Raw genomic sequence first — 23018 nt, 5'->3', positions numbered from 1 at the left:
GAGGCACTGGGGGCAGCTGCACCCACCTCTTCTGCTCTGAGGCAACAGAGCTGCAGCAGGCCAGTCAGTGCCCAGGCAGCCAAAGTGCCCAGGAGCCCTGAGCACACACACCCCAGGTGCTGGGACTCCTGGCACTCAGGGCTCCCTGCCCAGAGCACACACACCCCAGGAGCTGGCACTCAGGCTCCCTGCCCAGAGCAGCCAGCAGAGCTGTCCCTGGTGTGACAGGGCTGGGGAGGTGCTCGCTGTGCTGGGCCCTCTCTCGGGGTCAGCAGCCCAGCTGCACAGCAGCTCCCTCACTGCACAGCAGCTCCCTCACTGCACTCACACCAGGAAGGAGGAAAACCTTGGGATCTCTATTCGTGCTGTGGACAGACCAAGCTGCCAAAGCTCCCTCAGAGGATTCCTCTGTCTGCTGCAATGAACAGGAGGATGTGCTGGGGGAGCACAGGAGGAGATGGATGAACGAGACCTTCATGTCAGCTCTTAGCCTTGCATGGGAAAGCTGAACAAAGCATGTTATGGCGATGAGGAAAGAAAGTATTGCAGACTCACCTTGAATGAACCACTCCTCTAATTACCAGAAAAGCAGCAAAAGGAAAACAAAAATTTACAGGATGAAGAAAATACAAAGGAACAGTCACAAAGAGGCAGAATTTCACAGAATAGGTTCAAAACCTGAGTATTACAGGATTACTGTAGAAGTTTCATCAATTAAAAAACCCCAATCAAAACAAGATATTCCACTTTCTCCCTTTTGTTCCTGCTGAAAACCCCAATCTTTTTCTGCACGTTTTTTTTTTCTTTCTCTTTTCATTAAATGAAAAGGTGCTCACAGAATTGAGGGCACGGAAGGATGACTAGCCCTTTGCAAAGGTGTTTGAAATGCTGTGATCAATGACCATGAAATAAAATAAACATGGAAACACTGCAGGATTAAGTGAACAAGAAGGGAGAGAAAGAATTGATCTATTGTAAAGTCCTAGACTGAAAAAATTAAGGCAGGTTCAGACCAGTACCCACGTACATTTAACAGCGAGATAAGGGAGCCTCTGCTTATGATTTTAAAAGCACATTTACGAATGGATTTTGATTTTTACTTTGTAAACACAACAAACAGTCTGTTACCCTCTACCCTTCTGACCTACATCCTAGCAGCTGTGAGCTCAGCATTATCACCAGCTGATCTCCCTCTGGGGAACAGCACATTTTAAAAAGAGCGCTGCAAAAAGGGGGAAAAAAACATTAAAATTTTCTTTGGAAATGGAAATTTCCTGCTGAACACACAGAGACAAACCCAGGCTGTCACTGAGTGCCTGCACTGCTCACTGCAATCCACAGCATCAGATGACTGTGAGGCCAATTTGTCCAAAAAGACATGCCTTGATGCTTCAGATGATACCCAGCACTCCCTGGGCGTGCAGACACCGAAGGTGTCTCTCCAGGTCGGCCCAGAGGCAGCAGACACTCGACTCAGGACATCACCTGAGAGCCCCCTGGCACTGCCCTCGAGGGGGTGGGGACAGCCCCCCACCAGCACTGCCCTGCTCCCCCAGGGCACCCCGAGCTTCATGGCCAAAAATGTTCCCCCTGACTGGGCTGCTCTCGAGCCACAAAACAGGGACTGCAAGTGGCAGAACAGGCTGGAGCCCCAGAACATGCAAGGTTTCCAGAGGGCATCACTGCAGGGTCACTCACTCACTGGGAGAGCAGGCTGCCCAGCCAGGTACTATCATTTCTTTAGTTTTCCCCCCAGTCATTAAAAGATTCCCATCAATTTAATTTTTTTTTTTCAAAGAAGCAGTTTAAATCTAGTTGATGACAGACTAGTCTGCAGAAGCAAGTTCCCACTGATGACTTCCCTAACACCCATGCAGACACAGCATTTGAATAGTGCACAGGTCAGATCACAGAGAGAGTCATGTGCAGCACACAGCCTGTCAAGCTCAAACAGTTCCATGTCAGCTCTTTAGGGCCAAAACCCTTTCTGCTACCTGGCTATAAACAATAAGGCAGGATGTGTGTACACATGAATGAGGAGAATGAAGCCAAGATAGAAAACTGAATTACTTTATCTCTGAATTCATCCAGAATAGTCATTTCTCTAAAACAACAAAGAAAACAGAATTCAGTCTAGAATAGCAGTTTCTCTAAAACAACAAAGAAAACGGATATAATTTGAATGTCTCTTTGTGAAGGAAACATTGAAGGGGTTTTACTGAGACTATTAATCCTCTCTTATAATGAAACTCATTTGCAACACTCATGCCCCAGAGGAGAGAACAGGTCTAAAAGTGAATGACAATTAAAAGCTACAAAATCATGTTTGCAATTTAAATTACTGAAAGAGTGACTGAATTAGGAGGTTTACATTTTGGCTGAGTGGGAGGGGAGGTTTTCAGTCTTGTTTTCAAGTATGAGAGACCGGGGGCATGGAAGATGTCCAGCCAGGCATGCCATGCCCAGGGATGGATGGATGCATGCTGGCCTGGCCTCCTGAGCCTGGCACACAAGCAACACAGCCAAGCAAGTGGACTAAGCATAGATTTGACAGATATAAGAACACAGGAAGGCAGAGGGGAGGCAGAGCACATCCACCTTTTTCCAACAGCAGTGTCACCTGTCAGCATGCACCACTCCTATTTAAAACCAAACAAAACTACATCAATCGTGGAAAAAAAATCTCAAATATTTAGTAGTGATGCAACACAGGGGATAAACACATGCCATGATACTGCAAACATGGACCTCCCCAAACTGCATCCCTCCACACTGGCACGATGAAGGTGCACTGCAATGTTTACCCCATTTCCAGTTCTGAGCTCTCTGCAACACATACCTTTAGCTTTTTTTCCACCAAAACAACCAGCATCATCTTTCTTCTTCTTCTGAGAGCCTCCTGTGCCCGTGGTCTGACCCGCATCTAGTTCTTGGTACTTATCAGCTCCGGGGACCTCTTTGTGGACGTGATAGGAAAGGTTCCTCATGATGCACACACAGTTCTCCACAGACTGTCACAGAGAAATTGGTGTTACAAGAAGTCCTGAACCCTCTTATTTACAGGCCACTATATTGTACAGTGGAGGGTTCGGAGGAGATGAAGAAAAGGCCCACCTGTCCCAGGGAAAAAACGCAGCTTTCGAGGAAGATTTAGACAAGATCCTTAAATGAAAGTTCATTCTTGTTCTAGACCCAGTTTTTTTCTTTGAAAAGTGAAGCACTTCATAAATAGCACCCATTCAAAATGAAAACTCTCTAATCAAAAATACCACTTGATCTTAACAAAGAATATAATTCATCAAAAGATCAAACACACAGCAGAAAAAGATCATATAAGGATCTGATTTTAATACAAGCCTCTCTCTCGTTCTTCCAACATTCACAATCCCCAAGGGGTCCATTTTATTAAATTTTCTTTGGGTCAAAACCTAGGCCCTGGGGGGATTTCAATGAGAACACACGTTGTCCTGCAGCAATAGCTAATCCACAGCACATCGGGTCTGACAAGAGCAAATCCCTGTAGGTTGCAAAGGAAACCACCAGGTGGTTACAAAATCCAGTTCCAAAATTACCTGATTAAGTGACAGGGCTTTATAACTCTCCTGTATGGGCCATTACATGGTGGGACTCAAAAGGAGTAAAATAATGATGCTTTACAGACCTTACAAAGCAACAGTGTGCTTTTATTTAAACAGGTTAAACTTATGATATTCCTTATGCATATAAATACACTTTTAAGTGCCACGGGATAAGATGAAGATAAAAACAGGTTAATAAAATCTGCACCAAAAAACAGCCACAGTGAAAGTGCTGTAGGTCTGAAGGCATTTCTCAATGTCTGTGCACTACAGTCTTTACAGATGGTGCTGAATAAAGTCTTTAAAATGGGAACTGACTCCTGTGCTGCTTTGTGCAAATGGGACTCAATTCTGATTTGGAGACTGCCTTATAAATGCCAGTTAAGTAATGCAGAACAACAGCAATAATGTCCCTGACAATAAAGGACTGTTCTCCCCATCTCTCAGCCACCAGCCTTTGCTCCCCTCCTCAGCCATGGAAGGAAACAGCAACATCCTGCTGGTACCCACCATGGTACCATGGATACCAGAGAGGAGGATAATTGCTCTATTTTCTGAGGCCAGCATAATCCTCTTCTGATACTAGCAAAGAGAAGTTGGATCCCAGTGCAACACTTCAACCTAAATTAATGGAAATATCCACTAAGTTTTAATATTCAAGTTCACCTTATTGTCTGTATCCTTCTTGCCAACCGCAGACTGCAAAGCGTGAAGGAGGGCATCCACCAAGCCATCACACTCCCTCAGTCTTCTGCGTGCTTCTGCTCCATCTGAACTGACATTCCTGACAGGAGAGAGTTAAAAGACAATTTAGCCCTGTAACCTTCACCATAAAGTTGAAGGTGCATTGATTTATCCTACAATTATTACGATCTCATCACCTTGGATGAACAATTAGGAGGCAAAGTAGACTGACAAACCTACTAGATCTCAGTAAAATATGGGCAGTGCACATCTGCAGCTCCCTGAACCTGAACACAAAGGGGAACACAGTCACAGAGGTGCTACAAACACAGTTCTCTGCTTTCCTGGTGAGTCCAGTCATACACCTTAAACTGGGCCAGAGTTTTCAGAGCCAATATGCAAACCAAGAATTTAATGTCAAAGCCGGTACTTCTGATTTTTTACTACCTTAGGAAAAACAAGCAAAGCCACAAGATTGCTCAGCAATATTCACAGCCACTGAAAAGGCTGTGTGCAGCAGGTTCAGCACAAAGCCTGGCTCAGTCACACTTAGCAAGTAAAAGATGACACTTTATGTGGCTTTGAATTTCTCAAAATATTGCACAAGAGAATGGCACAGGTAGAAGATGCAAGACAGAGTGAGAGGCTACTGGAGTTGTTAGAGTTGCACATATCAGTGACTGCAGAAACTGTCAGAGGGAACCTGTGAACTTGGCCTTGCCTGTCCAGCAGTCATGCAGCACTGCATACCAAAGCCCCAGGCTTGCACAAGCATCAACCTGTCATTACCCAATAAATAAAATTCAAGTCCATTTCTTTTTTTCTTCTTTTTTTTGAGGGGAAAAATGAATTGACAAAATTATTCTTAACATTGTTTGGTGAACAAACCTATATGGAAGGTCTTCTCAAAGGTGAAATGCAGTAATTTCCATGATAACACAGACAACTCTCAGGGCCTCTGAATCCCACAAACCTGTGTAAGGTTTGTTCTCAAACGCTCAGGACACCATCATTACCTTCTGCTCTCAGGACTGAGCAACCAATTTTTCTTTTTAAGTAATCTGTCTGAGGGCTGCCAATCTCCAGGCAATCATCAAACCAATCCCAGTCCCCTCCCATGTCCCTGCTCACCCAGGAGGCTGCTCTGGTAAATGGACAGTAGGAAACCCCACATTTTCTCAGACACCTCTCACAATCTGAAGGCACTTAATTGTGAGCTGGTTGCTGTAACAGCACATTAACTTTCAATTAAGAACACCAATGAAATGCAGAGATAAATGACTCCTTTCCCCACATCCTAACACACAGCCTCACCTCCAGCAACGGCTGATAAAGGCAGGTGAAGTGGATATTAAAATGATTCCACAGGATATATGGAAGAGAATTCTACATGCTGTTTTCCATCTCCAGCTGCACTAATCCCTTTGTACAAAAAACACAACTGTGAATTTTAATGTCAAGTCTTTATGAAACTGAAATTAGAATTCAAATTCTCTGTGATACCTTTCAGGAGTTACAACAATAAAAGATAGCAGCTCCACCTCCAAGCACATCTGTTAACATGGAACATTACTTATTAAGCTTCATAGTGACAGAAATGCACTATAACTGGTCTTATCTGGAGCTGTGTATCACGTTTTTTATTCCCTCATTAAGTCTTAAGAAAGAGAGTTAAAATCCATAAGCAACACTTGCAGACTTCAAAAAAAAAAAAAATCAAATTTAGCCAAAAAAGCGCCCAACCTTCACACCTTTCTGGCCCCACGGCCCATTCTCAAGAGATTTTTCTATGGTCCATTTGTGCCACTGCACATTTGGTTTACTACTTTAGTTATCAACAGCATCACACTATTCTGTATCCTGCTTTCTTATTTCTTGATCTGTACTGGGATTAATATTAAGGTAGACATTGATAAGGTTACAATTGAAAAAGATATTATAGAAGTGCATCAGTAGGAGTGTAGCTTGCTGATACCACTTACTGTCTCTTTAACTGTAGAAAAATTTACTGAAAATTAATGCCTCAAGAAAAACTTTCCACATATATCACACATAAATAAGCATGAAAACTCAGCAGGATCAAGTTAAGAGCTAATTAATGCTATAGCCAAGTTATGCAGCCATCAAACTTTGTAGTTTTAATGTTGTAACTAACACTTCAGAAAACAAATCCTTATGAGCATGTCATGCAGAAACATCTGCTCTGTGAACACCCAACTCCTGGGATTTTGTTAGTCCTCCCTCCTTGGGCAGTGAGGTTCCTGCAGCCCAGGGGACTCCTCTACCATGGAAAACCAAAGCCCATTTCCTTGTGTGTGGCTGTGACCCAGAGCCACGGCAGAGCTCAGCTCTCCTTCTCCTCCCAGCAGTCCAGGCTGAGCTCAGAGCACTGAGCCCAGTGAGATCAGCTCCTGCCTCCAGAACCTGCTCCTGCTGCTGCTCCAGCACTGCACAAGGCAGCAGAGACCTCCCAGTTCCTGGGGGAACACTTGTGTCTCAGATCCAGGCACGAGGATGCCAAACATCTCTAAGCACTGAGTAAAGCTGAGCACGGTGAAAATGAAGACAGTGCACTTGGACTAAATTCTCATCTGGCAATCCCAGTGCCCCCAGGAGTGATTTCCATAATCCAGAGTAACCTGCTCAAGTCCCTGCAACCCAGGAAAATGGCAGGCTGCATTTATGCCTCGGGGTGTTAAGACTCTATACTATCCTTGAAAAAAATCACCCAGTAGTCAGTCATCAGTCAGATTCCCAGCTCCAGATTCCCATCAGGAGGGGCTGCAGCACGGAGACAAAGGGATGACATGGGCCAGAGGGCTCCTGCTGGCACTGGTCACCAATGGGGACAGGAACTGCAGTGGAACAGCCACCCTGACACTGCTCCACTGCCCACAGCCACAACAATCACTTTGCATCTGCACTGGAATTATTCCTGGTGCACCCTACAGATCCATTGTATGTGATGGAATGGAAGATGTAACTAAACCACCTTCCAAAGCTTTGAGAGCAAGGTTTCTTCTAAACATCCTTCTCCCCAGAGTGAGGGAAATCACCAGAGGCAGCCAGTGCCAGCCCACGTTCTCAGAGGATCTGCCATCAACCAGACACAGGGGACACTCCACAGAGGGAATGCACAGCATCACCCAGGCCAGACACCCCTGGGAACTCAGGCAACAGAGACACACAGCACATGGCATCCAGACTTGGATAAAGCACAGGGGTTTGCTTTTCACTGAACTGTCCTACACACTGGACAAGTATTGCTTTGTCCCAGAAGAGAAGTCATTCTTCAGTGGCTGGAGTGTTTCACACAGGACACTGAACAGAAAAGGAGCCAAGCCCCCAGCTGAGGGGCTGTGCACCCCGTTACTGAGGAGCCAGGCTGCCATGCAACAACTGCAACACAGAGACTTCAGAATTAAACATGTCATCTCACTGAGTTACTTGCTGGGGCAATTCAGCATCAAAAACCTCTACAGATGTCAGTCAAAGATACTTTTAAAGTCTGAACAACTTGAAGAAGGAACTCTGCAGGGCCTTCAAAGCACTGATGATGGGCAAAATCCCATCATAAATGAAAATAAAGTTGAGTGCCTGTCCAAATGGGTGGGAATAGTGAGGAGGAACTACCCAAACTATTTTTACACAGGTCAGTGACAAATGAGACCTGCCATTCACCCCTGGTGTTCTGTACAGTCTGCTTCCCTTGCCTTGTCTCTTCACCCCCAGAACAGCCTCTGCTGCCTTCCCTGACTTCCCCTGCTTTTCAACACTTTTCCAAGAGTTTATTAAATGAAAAATGTATTTTAAAAACAGTATTGTCTTTCTTATGTCACACTGCAAAGGGCAGTAACAACCTTCACAGTGTGTTTACTGTAAATATATACAACACACTCTGAAGAACAATTCTAGGAGTAAACCACTGAATTACTGCCCATGTGACTCAAAGTACACAGGAAGGAACCCAAATATATGACTGATTTTATGTAAAACAGTAAAGCACAAATCTCATTCCAGAGATTTTACACCCCAAGCCTTTAGCTGGAAAAAGCAACCTGGATTCTTCCTCAAATTCTCAGAGTCCAGTCAGTAGCCAGGACTGGTGAAAGAGGATTTGTGAGGATGTTAAAATATATGCTTTCCCTGGGAAAACAAAACAGAAAGGCACTAAGTAAATGTTAAATAAAAGTAAGTAACTACCAGCATAGAAACACACCCGGCTAAGAATCCAGTCTGTTGGTATTAAAGACTTCAGAAGGGGGAGGGGAATCTGGTGAGAAATTTGTTCCTGCCTTAGATAAGCTCATCATTATCATCAGACAGTCATCTTAATAATATGCAATTCTGAATGCCATATTTACCTCTGCAGAACAGAACATTTATCACCCCTAGGACAGGTGAGCTGTTGCTCATGTCTGTAGCAACATACACATACCAAAATTATCTCCAAGAGGAAGAGATTTAAAAGTAATGAGATAATGGTACTTAACTGGCACTGTTTCAATGCAGTCATGGGGCAATGCCCCTGTGCTCCCCCTGACACCCCAAAGACAGAGCAGACACGCAGAGCTTTGGGGTTGGGGTGTTTTGATGATAAAGAGAAACTTGAAAATACAATGACCAGAGACACATTTTTCTCTGAACATTCAAACCAGTATTTCCAAAGCTATTGCTGTGTCTGCCCTTGGCTGGAGAGGTCCCTCAGCTGCTGTACCACAGTGCTGCAGATGAAGCTGGGTGCTGGAGCATTCCTGGTCACTCCAGGAATACCACCCCACTCCAGTGGGGGGTGTGCTGAACTCCCAGCCCAGTTCAGCAGGTGTAAAAAGCACTGTGTTTAAAGATCTAGCTGGGAACAAAGACAACGGGCTGGAGACTTTGGCTTTTAGATACACAGGAAGCTTAACAGGAATTTTTTAAGACATCCTTCTATTAACACTTCCACCTTTCCCTGGAAGAACTGTGGTTGAGAGCTGAAGCTGAGATACAGATGAGCTCTTCCAACAGCCCCTCTGTGCACGAGGCAGGGTCTCAGACTGCCCAAATGAATCCTACTTCTTACTAAAGAACCTTCTAATAGCTATTTTTGTATTGCCAGCCTGGAAAGCAGCACTGCTCTCCTCAGTCTGTCTCAGCACTGCTGCAGGAGATCTGGGCACTGTGATCTGTGAGCCAGAGAGCTCCCAGTGATGAGGGGGGTCCCTGAGGGGCTGCATGAGTGGCACACACAAGTGGGTAAGTTCTGGCAGTGCTGGGGTGGAGCTGACAGGCAGTACATGCCCCTCACCACCCCATGACCAGCACCAGCCCCGAGGCTTCACTGTCCAGACACTGAGTTCTGTGTAATTCAGCTGATAAGAAACTACAAGCTTCTCATAAGTCAAACAAATATATTAGCTGTACTGTCCACCTATTCTGGCAGGCAGAACCCTTGCTATACAAACACCCTTCCACACCCACACTCTGCTTCAACAATTAAGAAATTTTTATTTGGATGCCAGCCAAAGGGCACTGATCAATAATAGTTGTAGTAAATGTAGTCTATTTCCCAGTGCATTTCTAGGTCCAGTGTGTCTCAAAGGAGGAATATACAACATTAAAAATCATTCCATCATTTCATGCAGAAATAGAAAGAATTCCATACTTCAGTTCACCTGAAATACCAGAAAGTTTAATTGGTATTAAGTTCATTGTTCTGAAAACAAGAGAGAAAAAGAAAGAAGCTGCCTGTGACACAAAGATAGCCTGATCCAGGCAGCACTGGTCAGAGGGCTCTGTACAGCACAGTGGAGTTTGGCAGCAGACAGCTGAATCAGAAATGAAGCAGAGAACATGGTACAGAAAGCAGAAAGAAGCCAAAGTCCAACTGAAATGAGCAGAAAGCTGGTGGAGCTCCAGTGATGGGGATGTTGGGCAGGGAGCAGCTGTTCAACTGAGAAAATGTGTCTGAGGCCTGGGCAGGAGATCCCACTGGAGACTGCTGCTGCACTCCAGCATTCACTGACCAGGCAGACCCAAGAGAGCAGCAGCAGAGCAGCCCCAGTTTCTCTGCCTGTAAACCCTTCCAGCTATCTGAACAAAGGGACTGGTTTTGTTTAGTTGATCAAATGCTCAGATAAGGACACACCAAAAGGCACCCTCGAAAAAGGGCTTCAGGAGCTCAGTCTGTGCTCCAGTGACACAGAGCAAGGGATCCACAAGGACACTGGGATGGTCTCATATCCATGTCAGCACTGCCTGCAGGAGCTCCCTGCAGTAAGCAGGGGCTCAAAGTACAGCTTAACAAAGGATGGACTTTGCATCTGCACCTTGTCATCTGTGGCTTTCCATACTCCTGACATGGTGTGATGCCTTTGCAGTAACATGTGACTGGTCACCTCCTGCCTGACCCCCCAGAGGAGCACAGTCTGTCCTCCTGGGATGCAAAATGATGGAGAAACACATCATACAAGAATTCCATAATGCCCAGCAGCTACTCAGCTCCCAAACTATTCCAGTCTCTGCTTTGAGGGGAGGCCAAGGGGCTCTCCTTGCTTTATCACACCTTTGCTGCCACGTGAAAAGAATCTCAAAAACCCAAAAATGAGGTGGCATTTATCTAATAAAGGATCTCGTCCAACAAGCCTTCCAAAACAGACTGTGCCCATTATAGGGACTGCAGAGCTTTGGTACAATCTTGTTCTTCATCCCAGCACAGCAGCAGCTGTTTCTGTAGATTCCCTTTCCTGACAGCCAAGGGAGGACGGACCTAGATTCATTCCTAAGTAATGACAGAAGGCAATAAGCAAGTGCACAACTTTAAATTTATACTTCAAGATACGATTGTAAAGCATTAAGGTTGCATGTAACTAGGTTATGTCTCTGCTGCTAAAACCTATGCATAATTTATTTATATTACAAGCTAAACACCAGGAACTGTCAGGAGGAACCCTAACAGCTCCTTACTAGCACGAATTAAACGCTCTGCTCATCATATAAGCCCCAGGACAACCATATGCTGTGATCCTGCACAGTATCAGTAAGCTAATTAAGAAACTGCCTTCATTCACTCCTCTCTTTTGTGTGGGTTTTTAATTTGAGTTGATTTTTTCCAGTCTGGGTTGGGCAGATAAGCTCCTTTTTCGTGCTGCTTGCTGCCTCCAAAGTGAAGATTCACAGGCAAATTTCGGTTCTGTTTCCTTCTCTGAAAGTCCAGTTCCCAAATACCTGCTGCACACCAAAATACTGACAGCATCTTTGGCTCCAGTACCTGGAGCAGCAATCTCCCAAAGGCTGCACCCACTCTGCAAACGGCACGAGTGCAGCAGCCTCCAAGCACGGTGGGTGGGTGGGCAGAGATGGCAGCACCTGCCCTCTGCTCCTCTGGGTGGGACAGGGAAGCACTAAGCTTTGGAAGGAGTCCTCTCCAGGCCTCCTTGGTTAAATAACTGCCCCACAAAAGCACAGGAAAGGACTACTTGACCGAGGATAGGGAAACGCGCTGAGTGAGAAGGAAAACCTTCTGACTTTGTCGAAGAACCCTCTCTGGAGTCAGGGGAGAAGCGCAGCTGCCTCAAGGAGGGCTCTGTACTAATGCTAATTTGCTGCTGATAGAAAAAGAAAATAAAGGCTGGCACCTGAAACCCCACATTTCCCCATCTTCTCGTTCTGCCACGCTCCGATGAGCAGAGCTCCCCCGGCACCAAGGGCAGCTCGTCTGGCAGCACTGCAGCAGCATCACCTGAACTTCACCTCCCGCCCTCTGCTCTGCACCACACGGCTCTGCCAGGGCAAGGATTTGCACTCAAGTGCCTTCTTGCTTCAGTCAGCTGGAGGTGAAGGCTCCCTCCAGTACAGAGAGTGCACGCAGGACAAATATTATGTGACTGCCACCACACACTGTTATCATGCCTGCAGGACCTAAAGATGGATAGAGCTTGAAAGTAATGCACTTTGAAAGCTCCAATTCCCAGGCACTTCTCTTCAGAGAAAAGCCACACATTAATCATTAATAAGAAAGAAGGGCATAAGCACCTGGCTTTGACAGCCTTTCTTCCTTCCGCTCCTCAAATTCGGCAGAGATGGGAAGAAAGGACAGGCACACCAGTCTCACTGATATGGGAAGAAAGGACAGGCACACCAGTCTCACTGATATGGGAAGAAAGGACAGGTACAACCAGTCTCACTGATATGGGAAGAAAGGACAGGCACACCAGTCTCACTGATATGGGAAGAAAGGACAGGCACACCAGTCTCACTGATATGGGAAGAAAGGACAGGTACAACCAGTCTCACTGATATGGGAAGAAAGGACAGGTACAACCAGTCTCACTGATATGGGAAGAAAGGACAGGCACAACCAGTCTCACTGATACACTCACTGAATCTTTTCCAGGGTGCAAAGACAGATCTTTTCTGGCCAAACAAGAGCACACGTTGCTTGACAAACCTCCTGTCCCCCCCTGTGCCTCACAGACACACACACTCCTGCCACAACAGCAGGTGCTGTGGGACACAAACACTGTGGTCACAAGTACACAGACAGGAGGACTCAAGGAACACATCACTGCCATTGTTACCCATGACTGAAGCAAGTCATATCTGCAGGACAAGATGCACATTCAGGCAGCACAATGCTCTCTGCCCTCCTTAGAAAGAAAGGCTTAAGACATTCTCATTAAAAAATTCTATTTGACACATCCTAAGTATTAATGATTTACCATCAAGCTCTTGCAGTCGTCTTTCCTCTGAAGTACCTAAGAGGAGCCTGCAGACACTTAAACATCATTTCTCAGCCTGGTGCAGTTCTGTTTCTGGCTCTGAATCCCCGGAGTCTTTATCTCATGCTTACCAGACCTCTTAGGCTTTGCATCCATGGGAGCAAACTCTTAATTTATACCTACAGGAATTGCTTATTCCCAGTTAATGTCTCTAGGATCAACCCCTTCAAAATCCTTGAACTGCTGGTATTTACCAGCTTCAGGGGAAGGCACGGACAGAGGTGCCAGTCCCACATTAAAGACAGGAAAGGGAAGATCAGTGACTGAAGTCCAGATCCACTCAGAAGCCTGAGTCTCAAAACCAGAAGGAGAGATGGCCATTAAAAGTTAGACCACAAAAAGGTTTACACCATTAATCTTGCCTGTAATTATGTCAGTGCAGTCGCAGAACAGCAAATAAATCCACACTTCTCAGGTCTCGTGTTCCAGCTCCAGCCACCAGGATGTCCCTTCCCTTCTCAGGAGCTGATGTTGGACAAGCTGTTCTGTGCAATCCTGAGCTGAAGAATACCTGTTTTCTGGGCAAGTCAGGTGGGTGCAGTTTGTTTGTGTTCACACAGCACGGTCAGGGCTCTGAACCCTGAGGCTGTTTGTGAATGTGGATTTCTGTGTACTTGGAGAACTGACAAGAAATGCTGCAGCTACAGATGGTACCCGTGGAAAAAAGGAGCACTTTGCATCTGTTTGCTATGCAAATTAATTCATTTAACATTTGTTGACAGCAGGTCAGTTTAGCACAGGAATCAGGCTAGAAAGTTGGCAATTTAGGAACTAAGTTCTACTCTGTCCTCTTCAGAAGTGAAAAAATCCAAGGGAGAATTAAAAGTAATTAGGCAGAAAACAGCAATTAAGCCTAGACTGAATTTAATTTTTAAACCATTAAAATCCTTGCAGTTTCCAGAGAACTAGGAATCATGATGGGTATCTCCACAGAAAACAAAAAAGGTGATGTGACTTCAGCAGTGCTCTGACCCACAGACCCAGCACTTCCCTTGGAAAGCAGGGAAACACCTGAGGAGAACCCTGGGGACTTGGTGAAGGTCTCTGGCCCTGCCTGGGTGCACATGAGCCACAGCTCCATCTCTCCCCCAAGAACTCAGCTCATACTCTTCTCCCAGAGCACCTCAATGGCTGGGTCAAAGCTGTAGAAAGGGTCACAAACTGGTTTTGTTAAGATGCACCAAACCATTGCATTATTTCAACTGCAGTACAATTTGAAGACAAATGCTTCTGGGATGCAAACCCCAGTAGGGACTCAGGATTTTAAAGACCACAAAAAAAGGGCAGTTAACTAGAACAGACATTCTACACATACCTAGAAGAATAAAATGCAATGTGAAGACATAAAACCTGTAAATGCAATGAAGGAACATCTGTGCATATTTAATGATCCTCCTAGCACCAAACGTCTTCCTTACTTCTTCCCCAGTCCTACTTTTTCATAACCAAAAATTCACTTTGCTTTGTTTTTTACTGTTCCTTTCCAGAGTTCTACCATACGTGTTTCTTTTATCAGCTTCAACAGAATGTAAGAATACCTCTATTTTAGAGAACTACACCCAAGGCAGAATCCCTCACAAGGCTCATGACCATTTTCAGTAGTAAAATGATTATGGATATTGCAGATCCATTCATCATATTGGGTCTGCCCCTAGAAATAAAACACAGCAATGCAACAAAGCATCTTTTTCCTGATCTCAGGATGAGAATGGAGACAAAATTACCATCACCTGCACTGGTTTATGAAATCTTGGTAAAGATTACAGAAAAAGCATCCAAAACATTTCATTACCAGACCATCCTTTGCAAATTGGATGTGCTGCCAAGCTTGCAATGAGGAATACAGCATTCCCAAAAGATTTATTTGAGCAGAGCTTTTAGTAAGTCAAGTACAGAGTGAGATGGCAGAGAGAACCCACGAGTCACGCTCCAGATGAAGCCAGGACTCAAAAGATCCCTACCATGGACACTGTCATGCAAGTAGGCTTAACTTCAGAAGGAGCCCTTCAAGTAAACACTGTCTCCAAAGTCAATATAGACTTCAATCAGCTGCCTCTTCTCCCTCTGATTCTCCCTGTGTGTGTACGTGGAGTTCCTGTGGCAGCTTGGAATGCCAAGGATCCCAGGTAATCCCAGAGTTCAGTAACATGGCAAAAGAGAGCACATGAATGGCCTTCCTGCTGATACAAACTGTGCAGCTCCTCTGATTTCCAAATGACCAGGGCCAGTGTCACTCAGCCATGCCCAGACAAAGGCAGCTCAGACAGGTCCAGTCCTGAGGCCACACAAGGAAAATCAGCCTCGAGCATCCCCGAGGGACTGGTGTTCCTTCAGACATGGGTCAATCAGGCTGTACAAAGGCAGGAACTGCCCTGGCTCTGGCCAAGGGGCAGAGGGCATGGATCATGCCTCTCATCCTGTCAGGTTCATTCCCAGCTCTGGTGCAGTTCAGATCTCTGCTCAGGTACTGGCCCCAATTACTGACCCTGCTGCAGAAGCCACCCTGCACCCCCCCATTCCTGCTGCAGCTCTGTCTGGGCTGTCATTCCAGCTGTTCATCCATCCCAGGCACTTGGGCCAAGGGGACCAGGAGGATACAATTCACCTGCACACCAACCAGGACCTGAACCCCCAGAGTGAGGAGGGAGAGACACAAACTACACAGAGGAAAAACAGTACTGCTGACAGCAGAGGACTGGAAAGGAAAGTGGGATGGATCAGGTTTTGAAGCAGAGGTAAAGGTAAATAATTGTAATGTGGGGTTTGGGTTTTTTTTAATTACTTGTTTTTAATCACTTTGAAATAAGTGTTTCCATGGCTCCACATTATCAAAGGAGAGACCCAGATTAAGAACAAAGTAAAGATGAGTAAGCAGTGTTTAAAAAAAAAAAGGGAAGCAATAATTAACTGGCAGTTCACGCTGTGAATCACTGAGTTTGAAACAAACTCGCCCACATCTGTTGATAAACTTCATTAACTGAAAAAATGATCCTGAAAGGAACACCATCCTGCATGCATAATGCCTGTCTGCTGCTTAGATACCTGAACTGCAAGGGCACCCAAAACCTCAGGAGCTCAGAGAGTCTCTGTTGTTTGGGAAGACAACACAGCCCACACCTGAGGCTCGCTTCCAAAGGGGATCAGGGAGGCTGGCACACTACCAGGAGGACTAACCTCCCAATTAAATATCAAACTGGGGAACAGGCTGCAGTCTGCAATAAGCTTCATTCATGGAAAACTGGATTTCTAAGAGCAGCTACTGTGTCAGTGAGAGAAGTGTAGGCAAAGGGGTTTTCAACACTGACGTCTGTCACACAGATGGCTGCAACAATTCATTCTCTGCTGGTGTTAACCAGCACATCTTGCTGCTGCTTTTAAGGATAAGCTGCAGAGGATTTCAACAAACAATGCAAAATTATTTCCAACAGTTTTAATGTTAATTACTTTTGCTATGTCAATTTACATGCCCAGATCTGGAAGTGCCCTACAAAAGGTATGTGATATTCAGGAAGCAGAATCAGCTGGAAGACAGCTCCTATCCACCTGCTCCTGCATCTGTCCTGTCCTGGACTCACTCATCTCACTGCAACTCCCCTGCACCAACAGCACTCCTAATTCACTGGCTGCTGTCCTGATGTGTTTTAAGTGCATCAGGACCACTTTTAAACATCAGGAAGTTCAAATTCTCTAACATATCTCATTCCTACTATGCTCCACACCCCTCTTCATTAACTTTAGAAATACACTGTCCAAAGGGGCACAAGCTTTTGTGTTTCCTGTAAAGCCAGTGCCTTACTGCTAAATAATAAAAAAAACCCCACACAATCAACAAAGCCAAAGATATCCTGGAATGCAGAAGTTCAGGTGGATCCACATACTAATAAAATTTTATGATGTGGATTAGGCTAGTCTACTAATGATGAATTTATTGTCTACACTTACTGGAGAATCTCACATTCATTGGGATAATCCTTTTATTCCCCCACCATGACTAATTTCCTCTTGCAGAACACTGTTAGAAAATGAGACACTGGTAAGTAAAACCCTCCCATGTCTGGAGCCTGCTTAACAGACCTCAGCTTCCACTGGGACTGCAAATAATTTCAGTAATGGGCCCTTTCAGAACACTTTTCATTACTTTCTGCATTTGTGAAGTTACTCAGGGGAATAGTTATTGCAATTTAGAGACCACAAGCCCAAGAAACAGAAATGAACCAACTTCTGAACCTGCATTAATCAGCAGAACTCTGACAGAAGTGCACTTGAGAGCAACAGCAGGTACGATGCCAAATCCTTATTAGTTTTGTTCAAACTAATTGACTTCATCACAAAGCTGAAGAATCTAAACTGGGCATCACTGTTTCATCTCCAAAATGAAATGAGAGACAACACTGTTCAGGGAACACTGGTTCTTCCAAGGTTTTCAGACTCCTCCTGACCCCAGCTTCCAGCAGGTACTGTGCTGCTCTCGAGGTGCTTTCAGAAGTGCAAATACAGTATCTAACAAGAAAAGGCTCCTTTGCAAGGAAAAGTAGAAGGAATATCTAGGTTCCTAAATGGTTCCTAAATGGTCAGTAATTTTAATTTCCCATAGGTCCTAAGTCACCTTTGCTTAAAATATGAGTGTGTCCTCAAAAGGCTAAAACTGGATCCATATTTCAAGGTGTGTGTAATTCCAGGAAACTACTTCCCTTACAACTGCAAAAAATGCCTTTTCACGGGAAAGGACCTAAAACCCAAGGAGGGAGTTATCTGAAAACACAGTTTTCAAATAAATAAAACCAGCACCATCAAGGGAAGCAGGAAAGGTACTAAAAGTTCATAGAAACAGCCACTGACCCCACTGCAGTGAGTGTCATTGGGATTCTCAGCACCTGCAGCACAGTTCACATTGCAAAGTGCCTTTTGTGTCCTCAGCTCGGTGGTTTAACCTCACCTGGTCACCTCCAATGTGTTCTACAGTGCCCTCCATGAACCCTCTGCCCCTGACCTGGACACACAACCTGCTCCTCACACTGACCCCACTGCACAGACCCCCCTGGTGAGTCCTACAAGAGAGTCTGTGGCAGGCAAACCCCCACAGGCACGGCTGCTGCGGCCACTGGAACGGGGATATCCCTGCAAAAACAAGGACGTGGGATCCTTCCCTTCTGATCCGACTCCTGTCAATGAAATGCAGCCCCAGAGCTGGTGCCCAGGTGCCCAGTGCCACCAGGTGCCCAGTGCCAGGTGCCCAGTGCCAGGTGTCTCACCGTAAGCAGCCCGAGGTGTTCTTGAACACAGTCGTCCACTCGGCGTCGCGCGGCTTCGAGTCCTCGTTGGGCTCGCTCTCCCAGCCCGAGTGGGGGATGATCACCTCGTTGGTCAGCGTCTGCAGCCCGTGGTTGATGATGACCATCTTCAGAGGCTCGTAGGAGGACAAGTTCCACAGGGTGCCTGCAGGAGAAACAGTGATTATTAAATAACAAAAGAATAACAACTAAAAATCTCCAGATTAAACAGGATCACTGAATTCACAGGGAACCGCTCAAAGGTTAAAGCACAAAACTAAACAAAAAGGCAAAACAACTTGGTGAGGAGCCAGACCAGCACTAGCTTAGGGAAAATGCCACAGCTGCTGAAATAGAACCTTTCAAAAGCATGGATACATTTTTATCAAGACACGGATATTGTTGAACTCATCAAGCCCTACAAACAGAGTACATAAAAGTGATGTGCTATTGGAGATTAATAGGATTTTTCTGCTATATACAAATTTTGTAACACTTTAAAGTCTAGCTATGCCTCAAGTAAAAATTCATCCAGTGCAGCAGACAAATATATTGAGCAAGTCCTGGGAGGGATGAATTTCTGGAGGATCATTGATCTTATGCTTATCTTCTGCACAACATAATATTTCATTCAAGTCTCCTCTCTGTTATTTACTTTCACATTTTCCTGTCACAGGCAATATCTGTGTTCAAACCTCCTGGTGCCACAAGCATATGATTCCTTGAAGAAGCTGAAACCCAAAACTCCTCTGTCTTTTCATTTTTACCTCAATTATGAGGCAAAGCAGACAGAAGTCAAACATCAAAAACAGCATAATGGAACAACAGCTTTACAACTACAAAGTACCCTGTGTTAGGTAAGTGATACAGCTTCCCAGCAGACCTGTACCAGTGTCCTGACAGTATTCCTCATTAGAGTGGGACTAAAACAGAACATTCACTTCAGAGACAATTTCTGCACAGCCCCAGCCTGGCACCATCTGAGAACTGTCAGTAACAACACTTGCAGGCAGCCAGACACACACTTCTGCTCTCCAAGGAGAAGTGTGAGGACTAGCAGAATTTCAGAGACACAAATGGAAAAGCTGGATTCCACAGAACACGCAGGAAATCCTTCCTCAGCAGATACAACATTAACCTGAGGCTCCCTGTGTCACTGCAACCATGAATTTGTGCATATTCCAGAGCAAACTGAGCCCTGCACCTCCTCTCACACCTTCTCAGCACAACACCAGAACAACAAAGGTGTGGCCTTTGGGTTCAACCTCCTGAAGCTTTAAAACCCACCATTTTTGAGGCAAATCTGTCGTGTCTCCCATCCAAAGTGAGTTACAAAACCCAGGCACCTGTTTAGACTTGGGATTCCATATTAACTAATAAAGAAGCTTGGAGGCAGACAGAATGAACACCAGAATGTTTCCTTCAGTCTTCTTCTAAAACCATACAAAAATAATGCCTTTTTGGCCTACTGCCCTTGCCATTCATAGACAACACACTGTATGAGATTTTCATAACCTACTTTTTTAGCTTTAAAACAAGACTGTGTAGGTAAAATATGAATTAATTTTCTCTTTATACCCATTACAATAAATCACCATTTTGTTGCTGCAAAACACCAGTTGTTAGAGAATAAGAAAAAACCCAAAACCAAGCAGAAAAGGCTAATTGGCTCCATTTTGTTACTGAAGAAAGCCTCTACTTCTCATAATAAACTGTCTCAAAAACATAAATCATACAAAAAATAAATGCAAGTCAATATTTATAATAAGACTATAAAAACTGACGTGTAAGCTACCCCATTAATTTTAAATACTTCACTAGACATTCTTTAGTTATTAAATACCAATTCCTTAAGCATATCAGACTTACTGATATATAAATGATAACTACAATTAAATCCCTAAATGCATGGCTGGCTCAGGACTTCAACATTCAAATGCAAAATGTGAACAGCCAGCACTGAACAAGATGGATAAACCCCAGGAAATGATATAGGATAATCATCTCTGGAGCCAACCCAGATTGAAATAGAGAACAGGGGGTGCAGAATTCCCTGGTTCTGGAGGGTTATGCCAGGGTTCCTTCACAGGACCATAAATGGAGCACTTGGTATTTGCAGTGGTTAAAAATTCAGGTTCAAGACTGACTTCAGGGGGAGAATATTCCACAAGAAAGGACACAGAAAATAAACACAGTGACATTTTTCTTATTCAAAATTATGAAATCAAGAACTCTAAATCCCAGCATCCTTTCAGCTCTAGAGAAAACAAATTCTGTGGAAGACACTGATAGTGACAGCCAGGGAACAAATTCAGATCAGGCTGTAGCATTCTGCAGCATAAGAAAAAATCCAAGTGAAAAAGAAAAATCCCTGTAAGTTTGACATCCATCTTTAAAAATCATTCCCTGCCTCTATTAGCATAACACACTAATGATCTAACAAGCTGGAAACGCTGTTTTTAAAACTCTAAGTTTAATCAATTCAAATGAATAGCACTCCAGAGAAATCATGTCACTAACACAGCAGCACAAGGGAAATGAAGTTATCTCAATTTTCTGGGCTCTTTCACTAAAAGCATTGGCCTTTTGGACCACAGCCTGTAGGAGTTTCAGGACTAGACAAGGATGAACTATTGCTTTTCAGATGATGATCACAGTCATGATAATTATTTTATTCATAAATACTATTTGTAATATGCTCACCTATTTCCAACTACAACCATCATCCCTGATTTTTCAACATATTAACCAGGGACAACAGCTGTAAGTTTTTATTTCGAAAGCACTGACTATTGTAAAAATTTATAACAAAATACTCTAAACATAACTTATGCAATATTAAGTGATTAGGGCTACAGCCTTAATTTCCTAAAACTCTGCCTCCTTGGAGTTGGGGAAAGATTTCTAAAGAAATTGTGCAGAATATACACATGCTATTCTGAAACCCAGGGGGAACCCTTATTTGGAAAAATCCAATGTCACCAAGAAAGCAGAAGCCGTTCATTCCTTTCCTGTGGTCCATACTGGAGAGTTCATCACGCAGGAAAATAAAGCACTCTGCAATATATTCCCTGAGCACCTGTTGCACGTTGGTCCTGAAGGCATTTGTTTGACAGACTCGTTGGGATGGAAGTCCCAAAGGCTGGAGCTCTGCACCCTCAGGGGGGCTCAGGTTGAGAACCTCAACATGGGAGCAGCCAACAGGATCCCAACACCCCGTGCCCAGGGGTGGGAATTCTGAGCCCGCTCATCCATCTGCCAGTCACCACTCAAGCATCACAGCAAAATATTTCATCTGCAGAGTATTTTGAAGGTCAATCATTTTTCAATTACAGACAATTTGGCAGCGGGAAAATCACGTCCTGCACCACTTAAAATCAGTGCAATGTCATTAAACAACAAAATTACTCCAATGTTCTCACGAAGAACAAAATTATTCATTAAAGCGACCAACTTCTGATTGCTTTTCAAAGAATGTAATAGAATTTTGGTCTTGCATATCTGATGGGAACATTTCCTCCACAAAAACCTTATCACTCAAGATAAAACTTTTGTAGCTTTCCCAATCAGAACAGATTTAATTCCTTATCAGCCTAATCCTCGTTTCTCTGTTTCTCAAGAAAATGATCCACTGAGAGTTCAGCACTACAGCTACAAGACTAGAAAGAGATGCAAGTAAGAAATTCATGGAATATTTCTCAACACAACTCCACTCATGATTTATTTATGGACACCCTAACAGTTAAGTCAAGCTTTTCTCAGTGCAAGAGATGGGAAACATTTTGTAACTCCACACTTTAAAAAGAAAGAAAAGTGAGATCTGTGGTATTTTCTGAATGTATCTTGAGTTTTGAAGGTGTTTTTTACACACTCTACAGATGAGGGACATCATGTTTTAGTGCTGTTTGCAGGTATATTGAGAACATCTGGTAAAACAAAGCTGGCACTAATCAGAGAAGTTTTTCAAATTCTTCTAAAACCAGTGCTACCTGACAGAAAGAAGCTACTAAGCTACAGTAGCTTAGAAGACTAAGCTACTGCTTAGTCTGGCAGTAGTGGTGTGTAGTACAGAGTCTGCTTCCAAAATTCCATGTCAATACTATTGTCTAATTTGTGTTCTCCAAAAACAGATATCCTGGGGATGGGTCAAGTGAACACACTCCTGACCCAACAAGCCTCACCTGTTCAGCACTGACATGACACATCTGATTCCTCCCTCACCCTCCCCTGATCTGCATCCACCTCTGAGCTGTTTGTAACACACTGGGGTGGCTTTTCCCCCTCCATGAATCCAGTGCCAGACCCAGCTGGAGGCAGATCCATCCTGCTCTGGACAGCTGTGGAGCTGCAGCAGAGTCCAAGCAAGGAGAGGCCACAGAGCTGGACTAAAGCCAAGGACTGACTCCAATTAGATGGGAATGGTGCTGTCTCTTGCCAGAAAGCAGCCACTCCAAACAGTGTGTCCCACGTGCTGCCATGGACCTCCTGTCCTGCAGGCAGGCAGTGTGCCACACCCAGAGAACCAAAACTGCAAGCCTGCAGTGCTCTTGAATTCAGACAACTGAATTATTTAAACTTCTTTAAGATACTTAAGTCTCTTTGGAAAGTAGGATTATTTTATCATTTATCCACATCTGGGACGAGCTGATGATTACTGTTCAGCTGTTGAAAAGCAGCCAATATTGAGTTAAAGAAATATTAAACCACAGAAAAGTCAATGTGTC

At 44.4% G+C, this 23018-nt stretch overlaps 1 protein-coding gene across 8 annotated transcripts in view; it reads right to left on the bottom strand.

Moving 5' to 3' along the window:
* The window catches only part of ARVCF (ARVCF delta catenin family member), a 239979-nt gene that overhangs the window by 44179 nt on the left and 172782 nt on the right, over positions 1 to 23018 (bottom strand). For all 8 annotated transcript variants that reach the window (XM_032705632.1, XM_032705633.1, XM_032705634.1 and 5 more), the window contains 4 exons: positions 18277 to 18460; positions 4245 to 4362; positions 2840 to 3011; positions 556 to 573 (listed from right to left, as the gene is read on the bottom strand). In XM_032705632.1, the coding sequence (XP_032561523.1) occupies positions 556 to 573; positions 2840 to 3011; positions 4245 to 4362; positions 18277 to 18460 (492 nt within the window). The remainder of the gene's footprint in view (positions 1 to 555; positions 574 to 2839; positions 3012 to 4244; positions 4363 to 18276; positions 18461 to 23018) is intronic.

Source organism: Chiroxiphia lanceolata, chromosome 18 (genome assembly GCF_009829145.1).
Source record: "Chiroxiphia lanceolata isolate bChiLan1 chromosome 18, bChiLan1.pri, whole genome shotgun sequence".
Classification (NCBI taxonomy): Eukaryota; Metazoa; Chordata; class Aves; order Passeriformes; family Pipridae; genus Chiroxiphia; species Chiroxiphia lanceolata.
This window is presented reverse-complemented; position numbering and strand designations above follow the sequence as displayed.